Below are 11,406 nucleotides of genomic sequence, written 5' to 3'. Positions count from 1 at the left end.
GTGTTCCTCCTAGGGTTTCTCCACAAACATCTGTGAGCTCAGGTAACATTTTGAACTATCTTGAATGAAATATAAGGTTGTTATGTCAGTATTGTGGGCAAAATGAATTGTGACATACCACAGAATACTTCAATCAGTCTTTTCGCAACTCATGTTGACGTTACTCCAACAGCTACAGGCTTGTCATCCAAGTTCAGTCTGGCCAGGGTTCCCTCTGTGTCTCTCAGCGATGGTGCAACAGAACCAGCTCAGATAGACAACGAAACACTGTCAATGGAGGAGCTTATGACGTCTCCATTGTATTCTCATTGGTCACCAGCCGGTTCGGAAAGTGACTCATTAGGCTTAAGAGGAGCTCCCTCTGAAACAGCAGTGGATGGAGCACACAGAGGGTTCTTGGTAAGGAGACCCAGTAGAGAGGAGCGTGTGACGAGAACAGCAGAGACACCAGAGAGAGACACATCTCCCAGTGTTTCTCCACAGACTTCGTTTACAGGTGTTGTTTCTGATGTGACAGTTTTCTACAGAGATTCATCTGTGGGAGAATTACATCTTTCTCCATCTGTTGGCGAGGAACTTGTGGTGGAGGCTTACGAAGTACCATCACCCGAGAAGGAGACTCCATCTGCTTCAGTTGGTGGACCTTCATCAGTAGTGTCTGCAAGATATACTGGAAGTGGTTTAACAAGAAGAGCTTTCTCTGAAAAAGAAGTAACGAGACCAGAGACACCAGATAGACACACGTCTCCCAGACTTTCAGCTAGAGTTTCTCCACAGTCCAGTCTGACCAGGATTTCCTCTGCACCATCAATGGAGGAGCCACAGATGTCTCCAACTGCTTCTGTTGGTAGACTTTCACCAGCAGTGTCTTCTGTAAGATATTATGGAAGGGGTTTATCAGGAAGAGCTTTCTCTGAAACAGAACTAGTTGATGCAGCACACAGTGCCCCCTCAGTCAGGATACCCAGTAGAGAGGAGAGTGTGAGGAGAAGAGCAGAGACACCAGAGAGAGACACATCTCCCAGAGTGTTTCCTAGATCTTCGCAAAGAGTTTCTCCACAAACCTCTCTCCTATCAGGTACAATTGTCATCCATACTCTGCAGAAAGGTCTACTAATAAGATATTATAAGATTGTAGGGGGGAGGGCCTCCCGGGTGGCGCAGTGGTTAAGGGTGCGGTACTGCAGCGCCAGCTGTGCCACCAGAGACTCTGGGTTTGCGCCCAGGCTCTGACTCCTGTGGCGGGCTGGGCACAGGGCACGCTAAGGTTGCCAGGTGCACTGTGTTTCCTCCGACACATTGGTGCGGCTGGCTTCCGGGTTGGATGCTCGCTGTGTTAAGAAGCAGTGCGGTGTATCGGAGGACGCATGACTTTCAACCTTCATCTCTCCCGAGCCCGTACGGGAGTTGTAGCAATGGGACAAGATAGTAGCTACTAACAATTGGATACCACAAAATTGGGGAGAAAAAGGGGTAAAAAAAAAAAAATATGAAAAAAATTGTTAGGGGTAAAAATGGTTCAAACTTGTAAGGTTGAAATGTAAACAATATGTGCTTAGTTTTGTGTCTCTATCCACAGCTCATGCTGGTGAATCTCTGTCTGGTACAGATATTTCTCCACAATTCAGTCTGCCTAGGATTCCCTTTGCACCATCAATGGACAGACCCACATCTCCCATAGTTTCTCAAAGAGTTTCTCTACAATCCAGTCTGTCCAGAATTCCATCTGCACCATCAATGGAGGAGCTACTGGTTTCTCCATCTACTTCTGTTGGAAGAATGTCACCAGCAGTTTCAAGATCTTCAAAAAGTAGTTTATCAGAAAAAGCTCCTTCTGAAACAATCATAAGATATTCTGAAAGTTGTTTATCAGGAAGAGCTTTCTCTGAAACAAAACTAGTTGATGCAGCACACAGTGTCCCCTCAGTCAGGATACCCAGTAGAGAGGAGAGTGTGAGGACAAGAAGAGCAGAGACACACACATCTCCCAGAGTTTCTCCTAGAATGTCTCCCAGAACTTCTCCTCGATCCAGTCTGGCCAGGATTCCATCAGCCCCATCAATGGAGGAGCCACTGGTGTCTTCAACTGCTTCTGTTTGCAGGATTCCACCTGCAGCAACAATGGAAGCAGCACACAGAGGAGAGAGTGTAGCGAGAACAGCAGAGGCACCAGAGAGTCACACAACTCACAGAGTTTCTTTCAGAATATATCCACAGACATCTAAGACAGGCGTCCTTTCTGATGTAGCAGTTTTGTACAGACCATCCATGACTGCAGGGTTTTGTCTTGAGGTTTTAGACACGGAGTCTGACCAGGTGAATACGTCGGTGAGTGACATCACAGCACAATTTCCCTCTGACACTGCTGCAATGAAGACAGTACACAGAGAGTCCTCAGGGAGGATACCTAGTAGAGAGGAGGTTGTGAGGAGAACAGCAGAAACGCAAACATCTCATGCAAATGGTAAATATCAACTTTCTGAAATATTATTAACAGAAACCAGACTATTTTCTAAACATTTATCTTCCTAATCGCATAGCAGTATTGGACAACAGCACACAGGTTTCACAAACTGCAATCCGCCTTTGTGAAGAGGTGAGTGCCTACCCTATAGAAGTGCAGCAGGGGACCCTGGGACTTGAAGTTTATCTAGGAGCATCTCCAGCCAACGTTGTTGGGCCTCAAAACACGAGAACTCAAAACACACGTTCACAGGGTGTGCAGACTAGTCGAGGTAAATTTATCCTCAGAATACAATAATTCATCTTTAATAATTGTTCAATCATTGTGTGTGCATTGAAGTTATTAGGGGATTTTTTCCCCCTCCAATATATTTGTGGAAATTAGGATGTTCACTTTTGATGTTGCATTCTATTCTCATATTAGATTATCATGGCGCGCCCTCACAGAGCGTTCCTATTGGCGCAGGACGCGTCACTCCTGATGCTCAGCCTGCACGTGAAAATTACACCAATCAGGTCTGGACACTTTACCACTTGGCCAATGAGACAGAGGAGGGCACACTGTCCGCTAAAGTTATCTCCCAGCCTCCTTACAATGGTAGTGCTTATATTCGCAACTTTGGGGCTGGACATGTGTTACTGGCTGAGAGGTCCCCTTCCCCTCAGAAATCTGACGCCCAGTCCTGGAATGGCCAACCCAGACAACAGCCCCAGCCACCACCCTTCCTAATGAGCCCAAGAAGGGCCTTCATACACAGGGCACAGTCCTCCACCCTACCTCCTCCTTCTCTACCCCAGCCTCCAACCGTCCACAACCAGGAGATCAACATCCCCAACTTCTTCATGCATCCCCAACTTCTTCCTGTGTCCCCAGGCAAGATCGTTCGTAGCATTCCGACCGCGGTGCAGACCAGGTCGAGGTCTGCTGCGGTCCGGGCAGGTGACCCCCCGGGGTACCTGTCATTCTCCGTTCCCATGGAGACGGTGAGCAGAGGATCTGGTCAGGGCGGTCAGGACCAGTTCTTTCAGGTCATCAGTGATGAAGGGAACACTGTTTACTCTCCTGCTCTCATGCACATTTTCACCACAGAGGAAGAGGAACAGGAAGGAGACAGGAGGCAGCCAACTAGTGCCACATTTAATTGGTAGGGGACTGTTTGGTACAGGGTTTCTCAAACTCGGTTTTTGCCCGAACACTACTAAGCTGATTCAAATAACCAACAAGTTTTGATTATTTGAATCAGCTGTGCAGGGCAAAACTGAGTTTGGGAAACCCTGGTCTAGTGAGCATCAATAAATACATTTGCATATCATAACAAATGTTCTCCCTCTTCATATCATAACAAATGTTCTCCCTCTTCATATCATAACAAATGTTCTCCCTCTTCATAACAAATGTTCTCCCTCTTCATATCATAACAAATGTTCTCCCTCTTCATATCATAACAAATGTTCTCCCTCTTCACGTATTAAACAAACAGAAAAACGTGTTTTAAGTGAGCAGTTAGGCTGATCTGAAGCTGAGAAATTAAGGACATTCAAATCAAATGTGTGTCACATGCTTCGTAAACAACAGGTATAGAATAACAGTGAAATGCTTACTTACGAGCCCTTTCCAACAATGCATTTTTCCTTGTTATCTTTCTATAATTTATTTTAGAAAGATAACAAGGGAAAAATAAACAATGAGTAACAATAACTTGGCTATACAGTCAAGGTACCAGTAGTACCAAGTCGATGTGCAGGGGTACGAGGTAGTTGAGGAAGTATATACAGTGGATTCGGAAAGGATTCAGATCCCTCAACTTTTTCCAGGTTACAGTCTTATTCCAAAATGGATTACATTGTTTTTTCCCTCAGTCTATACACAATATCCCATAATGACAAAGCAAAAATGTTGACATTTTAGCTCATTTATTTAAAAAACTAAAAACATTTCACATTTACATAGGTTCAGACCCTTTACTTAGTACTTTGTTGAAGCACCTTTGACAGCGATTACAGCCTTGAGTCTTCTTGGGTATGTCGATACAAGCTTGGCACACCTGTATTTGGAGAGATTATCCCATTCTTCTCAGCAGATCCTCTCATGCTCTGTTAGGTTGGATGGGGGAGCGTCATTGCACAGCTATTTTCAAGTCTCTCCAGAGATGTTAGATCGGCTTCAAGTCCGGGCTCTGGTTGGACCACTCAAGGACATTCACAGACTTGTCTTAGAGCCACTCCTGCCTTGTCTTGGCAGTCTGCTTAGGGTGGTTGTCCTGTTAGAAGGTGAACCTTCATCCCAGTCTGAGGTCCTGAGCAGGTTTTCATCAAGGATCTCTCTGTACTTTGCACTGTTCATCTTTCCCTCGATCCAGACTTGTCTCCCAGTCCCTGCCACTGAAAAACATCCCCACAGCATGATGCTGCCACCACCATACATCACCATAGGGATGGTGCCAGGTTTCCTCCAGACGTGACATTGGGCATTCAGGCAAAAGAGTTCAATCTTGGTTTCATCAGATCAGAGAATCTTGTTTCTCATGGTCTATGTGCCTTTTGGCAAACTCCAAGCGGGCTGTCATGTGGCTTTTACTGAATGGCTTCCATATCATGTCCAGTCAATTTAATTTCCCACAGGTGGACTCCAATCAAGTTGTAGAAACAGCTCAAGGATGATCAATGGAAACAGGATGCACCTGAGCTCAATTTCAAGTCTCATAGCAAAGGGTCTGAATACTTATGTAAATAAGTATGAATTTTTAATACGTTTGCAAAATGTAAAAAAAAAAAAACGTTTTTGCTTTGTCATTATGGGGTATTGTGTGAAGATTACTGAGATATATCCATATATATATTTAATCCATTTTAGAATAAAATGGTGCACCGTACACACTACCCTCTTTTATGCCTTGCGGTCAGATGCCAAGCAGTTCCCATACCAAGCGGTGATGTAGCCAGTCAAGATGCTCTCAGTGGTGCAGCTGTAGAACTTGTAGATTTTCTGAGGGACCATGGCAAATTTTTTCAGGCTCCTGAAGGCGAAGAGACGTTGTTGTGCCTTCTTCACGACTGTGTTGGTGTGTGTGGACACCGAGGAACTCTAAAGTCTCGACTTGCTCCACTACAGCACCGTCGATGTGGATAGAGGTATACTCTGCCCTCCGTTTCCTGTAGTCCATGATCAGCACCTTTGTCTTGCTGACATTGAGGGTAAGGTTGTTGTCCTGGCACCACGCTACCAGGTCACTGACCTCCTCCCTATAGGCTGTCTCATCATCGTTGGTGATCAGGTGAGTGAACAGGGAGTACAGGAGGGGACTGAGCAAGCACTCACGAGGGCCCCTCGTGTTGAGGGTCAGCTTGGTGGATGTGCTGTTGCCTACCCCTCACCACCTGGGGACGGCATGTCAGGAAGTCCAGGATCAAGTTGCTTAACATTAGAGATTGCGCACCAGCTGCTGTTAACAAAGAGACACACCTCCACCCTAGCCTTACCCACATGAGGAATCACTAGGCCTACCTCCAGTCCACAACTTACATAATGCTACAAGGATGCACAGTGAGTGAGGGTGGTGGCAATAAGAAACTGGACACAAACACCCAAGGTAACATTACGTTTTTATTTAGCAACAATAGAAATTATCTTTATTCTGTAATGTGCTATACACAAAGGGAGAGTAGCCTCTAGGAAAAAACGTGCATTCAGAGGGGGCGACAGGCCCAGTCTACTGTACTGTCATGTATTACATGATAATCCTACCTACCTACCAATTTAAAGAGGTTACAGCAGCAGCTGTTCACAACCAGGGAGATGAATATTATGCCGTGCATGAGTGTGTTGAACAGTGTCCGTCTCCCACATGGCACCCTATTCCCCCATAGGGCTCAAGTCAAAAGTAGTGTGCTATGTAGGAAATAGGGTGTCATTTGGACAGCCTTACTGTGCCTCTGTGGGTGTAGTGCAGCTAATGCTTGCATAGTCAAAGTGGTGCATGTGCAGTATGTGTATTCAGTGTGTGAGGGCTACCTCTCAGAATATCCTGAATGACATTTTTACTATAGAGGAAACTTTTGCATACAGATAAAGATATCTTCATATAGAGCCAAGTGGTCAAACTTGGATTAAATAAGTTCTCTCAAGTGTCATTGAAGAAAGCCTTACTAAGTACAGTAGTTATTCTCCTCTATACATCTTCAATTCATAAAGAACTCCATTGTATTACAGCACAGAAGAACGGAAGACCTCTATCCAATAATATGTACAAACATGTATAATCTTCCCAGGCATAGTTAGAGGTTGAAGCAGATAAAATGTGTCATTATGACAGCTTAGTTTGGTAGCCTATAGCAGAGACCGCAGGAAGTTGGAACACGCCTATTTCACACACTATTTGAAAGCTCTATTTTTCCACAAATTGATACTGTATCAGAAGGATAATGTAGCTGCACACATTCTTAAGTAATTGCACTGAGCGCAACGTCTTTTTGAGAAGAAACATTTCTGGAGACATACTGCATTCAATTCACGCCGTTCAAAACACTCCCATTCGTTAAAATGAAAGGCAGGTTACACCCTATAGTTTTATTGTCATTCTATACACTAGTCAATGACCATAGCTTACATGCTCATGAGGACTTCACCCTTGTGCTTTGAGTGAGACATAGGCTGCGATAAGAGATAACATTTGGGGACTACTGAATGGTTGTTGCCTTTGCCGTCAGTCAATTCCCAATAATAGCCTTACCATATATAGGACCAGAGCAGGTTAGGGACTTGAAGTGCCAACCTGAATATGAAAAACAGCAGAGACAGTTGAGATGAGTACAGATAGAGATGTGTGTCTTGTAGGTCAGTAAATATCAGGCAGCAGGGAGTAGTTCCGCTCCCAGTAGCCATTGGAGTAAAGCCAGTCCTGAGCTTTGATGTGGGGGTTGGAGCCTTGGTGGAACCACCTATATGAGAGGAACCGAGTCAGACAAACATAGAAATTAGTGTTCAGGCACAGATGTATCCAGACACAGGCATGACATGATTGTGATAAATACAAAGCCACACAAACAGAACACAGTACAGTTGACTCCTGATACAAACCAAGATTCCATTGAAAATGTTATTTTTCTCTATATAGCTTAGGTCTTTCGTGAATTCATGCAAACTATAGCATGAAAATATCCAGGTAAGGTGAATTTCACTGCAATTATTTTAGCTTTTTCGATATGTACTTATCAGGAGTCAACTGTACTCAGGTTGTACAGGCGTATGATCAGTGTTTGAATCAATGCATTTGCTGCAGTTCCAAAGCGGTCTTGAGGAAGCCGGTATAGGGCAGCACTCAAACAGTGAACCACAACCAAAAGCCACAGCAGACAAGCAGAGCCAAACCTGGGGCCAAGAGCTGGGTTCCTTCTCAATGACAACACAGGGGAAGAGCATAACATAGCACAGGATGACACAAATGGGTGACAATTAGCAAAGCAGATCTAGCATAAGCGCTAGCATACATCCAATGAGAGTAGTGTTGAGCGATTAACTGAAATGTTGTTCTTTTGTGTTATTTTTCAATGATTTAACCAACATCTGTTCAATTATTTGAATTCCACTTGGTAAAATTTTTGCTCAGTTTCTCTGGAGATAAATAAGATCAAGTCTGAACTGTGCGATGTAGTAAAGAGTTGTAGTTTCCAACAGGCCAATATTCTATATAGTTTAGCACAGAAAATGTGGTAATTAACTACAATGACCATAATCCATTGCGCGCCTACTTGTGGGTCTGCGGGTTTTTTCTACGCCTGCTATGTTAGGTTAGTGTGGGGCAGAAACGGAGAGAGAAGAGACAGAAGAACGCAAGATCGAGAGGGACAGCGAGCAGTTGCTTCTCTACCTGAAAATACTGTACATGATCTAAGTGATTGATAGTTGGTTTTCAGCAGTCATAACAGTATGCCTTATTTAATGTACTTTGAAGCATTAATAAAACAGTGATTTTGTCAGATAGCAGCTCTATAGAGATGAGATGAAGACTTGGAATGAAATAATAGTCATCAAATAAAACTATCTATGTAACGTAATATACACAACAACTGAAATGTTTTATTAAAGTCAATGATGGGACTTGTTAATTGTTTATTCTGTGTTACAGCATTCAACCCACATAATGCATAGTGCATTTTTTGTCAAATAAATTATAATCGAAACCCGAAATTGTAAGCCGTGATTATTTTTAAATAATCGAATGGAAACCGAACCGACCTCAAAAAGCACTAATTGTTCAGCACAGCAGAACCAGAGGGGAGTTCCATGGGGGAAGAGAGAAGACCCAATCACTCACCTTGTTTTCCATTCCTCTGTTGATTTGGAGCGATTTTTCCGGGCCAGTCTTTGTTTCTCCTCTACCCTCTTCTTCTCTGCACTTGCCAAATCTGAGAAACACAGAAATATTTCAATGTATCAAAATATTTAGATTCATTGACAAAATGCTCGTTGAATTTGCTGGACACCAGATGTGGATCATTGACAAAAACACAATGCCTCTATATAACTATATCACCATACCTATGTCTCCTTTCTCCATGGCTCTGATGTCAGGTCTGAGCCGACAGTCTGTAGGGGGCAGGACCCCCTTCATGCCCCCCTCCAGCTCATTCAGCTGCATGGCAAACGTGGAGAAGGCGTAGAACTACCAAAGAGAGAGAGAGAGAGAGAGAGAGAGAGGGAAGGGCCTACAAATCAATGACTGACAACCAGTTCAATCACTCCAGAAGGCTAAAAATGTCAACAGTAAATCCCAGATTTCTGCCTCTTAATAATTCCTCCAATACAGTACTCTCTCATCCCTGTGATCCCTGCAGTTGTCTGGTCGGGGAGCTATCCTCCAGACCTGCATTCCTCCCCTTCCGCCCTCGCCTCACCTCTCCCCTCGACCCCCTGCCTCCCCTCGACCCCCTGCCTCCCCTCGACCCCCTGCCTCCCCTCGACCCCCTGCCTCCCCTCGACCCCATGCCTCCCCCCGACCCCATGCCTCCCCTCGACCCCATGCCTCCCCTCGACCCCATGCCTCCCCTCGACCCCATGCCTCCCCTCGACCCCATGCCTCCTCCCCTCTCACCTCTGCAGAGTTGTCTGGTCGGGGGACTATCCTCCAGATGAGCTCACTTCCTGGGATGACCTGGACCGTGTCTCCATCAGGCAGGGGCATCTCCTCTGGCTCTTCGTCTACACTGGTCTGGAGGGACAGACAGGGGGACACGCAACCTTCAAACAGGTATGCAACTACAATAGCTACTTGCGTCATATCAAGGGTCCTCACTCCAAAACGAGTGTAATGGTAGATAAAATAAATCAAATCAAATGTTATTTGTCACATGCACCGAATACAACAGGTGCAACAATGCAGTTAAGGAAAATACACCCCCCCCCGCCCCCAAAAAAAAGGAAAAGTAACAAATAATTAAAGAGCAGCAGTAAAATAACAATAGTGAGACTATATACTGGGGGTACCAGTACAGAGTCAATGTATGGGGTCGCCGGTTAGTCAATGTAATTGAGGTGATATGTACATGTAGGTAGAGTTATTAAAGTGACTATGCATAGATAATAACAGAGAGCAGCGTAAGAGAAGGGCAATGCAAATAGTCTGGGTAGCCATTTGATTAGATGTTCAGGAGTCTTATGGCTTGGGGGTAGAAGCTGTTTAGAAGCCTCTTGGACCTGGACTTGGCGCTCCGGTACTGCTTGCCGTGCGGTAGCAGCGAGAACAGTCTATGACTAGGGTGGCTGGCGTCTTTGACAATTTTTAGGGCCTTCCTCTGACACGGCCTGGTATAGAGGTCCTGGATGGCAGGAAGCTTGGCCTCAGTGATGTACTGGGCTGTACGCACTACCTTCTGTAGTGCCTTGGTGTCAGAGGCTAAGCAGTTGCCATACCAGGCAGTGATGCACCCCGTCAGGATGCTCTTGATGGTGCAGCTGTAGAACCTTTTGAAGATCTGAGGACCCATGACAAATCTTTTCAGTCTCCTGAGGGGGAATAGGTTTTGTTGTGCCCTCTTCACAACTGTCTTGGTGTGCTTGGACGATGTTAGTTTGTTGGTGATGTGGACGCCAAGGAACTGAAAGCTCTCAACCTGCTCCACTGCAGCCCCGTCGATGAGAATGGGGGCGTGCTCGGTCCTCCTTTTCCTGTAGTCCACAATCTTCTCCTTTGTCTTGATCACGTTGAGGGAGAGGTTGTTGTCCTGGCACTACATGGACAGGTCTCTGACCTCCTCCCTATAGGCTGTCTCGTTGTTGTCGGTGATCAGGCCTACCACTGTTGTGTCATTGGCAAATTGAATGATGTTGTCGTGCAATCATGAGTGAACAGGGAGTACAGGAGGGGACTGAGCACACACCCCTGGGGAGCTCCAGTGTTGAGGATCAGCGTGGCAGATGTGTTGCTACCTACTCTCACCACCTGGCGGTGGCCCGTCAGGAAGTCCTGTATCCAGTTGCAGAGGGAGGTGTTTAGTCCCAGGGTCCTTAGCTTAATGATGAGCTTTGAGGGCACTATGGTATTGAAGGCTGAGCTGTAGTCAATGAACAGTATTCTCACATAGGTGTTCCTTTTGTCCAGGTGTGAAACGGCAGTGTGGAGTATCTGTTGGAGGTATGCAAATTGGAGTGGGTCTAGTGTTTCTGGGATAATGGTGTTGATGTGACCCATGACCAGCCTTTCAAAGCACTTCATGGCTACAGGCATGAGTGCTATGTGTCGGTAGTCATTTAGGCAAGTTACCTTAGTGTTCTTGGGCACAGGGACTATGGTGGTCTGCTTGAAACATAGAATTAGGAGGATAGAATTATGCTCAGATTAGATATCGTGCACCAGCTGTTGTTTACAAATATACAGTGCCTTGCGAAAGTATTCGGCCCCCTTGAACTTTGCGACCTTTTGCCACATTTCAGGTTTCAAACATAAA

At 45.3% G+C, this 11,406-nt stretch overlaps 1 protein-coding gene across 6 annotated transcripts in view; it reads right to left on the bottom strand.

The window, feature by feature from the left end:
* Positions 1-6,054: 6,054 nt before the first annotated feature.
* Positions 6,055-11,406, bottom strand: part of LOC110508175 (oxysterol-binding protein-related protein 1) — a 39,019-nt gene continuing 33,667 nt past the window's right edge. For all 6 annotated transcript variants that reach the window (XM_036966630.2, XM_090225540.1, XM_090225541.1 and 3 more), the window contains 4 exons: positions 9,555-9,671; positions 9,002-9,125; positions 8,778-8,868; positions 6,055-7,401 (listed from right to left, as the gene is read on the bottom strand). In XM_036966630.2, coding sequence (XP_036822525.2) covers positions 7,299-7,401; positions 8,778-8,868; positions 9,002-9,125; positions 9,555-9,671 — 435 coding nt within the window. In that variant the 3' untranslated portion in view covers positions 6,055-7,298. The remainder of the gene's footprint in view (positions 7,402-8,777; positions 8,869-9,001; positions 9,126-9,554; positions 9,672-11,406) is intronic.

Source organism: Oncorhynchus mykiss, chromosome 28, assembly GCF_057628025.1.
Source record: "Oncorhynchus mykiss isolate SJ-2025 chromosome 28, ASM5762802v1, whole genome shotgun sequence".
Taxonomy (NCBI): Eukaryota; Metazoa; Chordata; class Actinopteri; order Salmoniformes; family Salmonidae; genus Oncorhynchus; species Oncorhynchus mykiss.
Note: the sequence above shows the minus strand (reverse complement) of the source record. Positions and strands in the feature narration are given on the sequence as shown.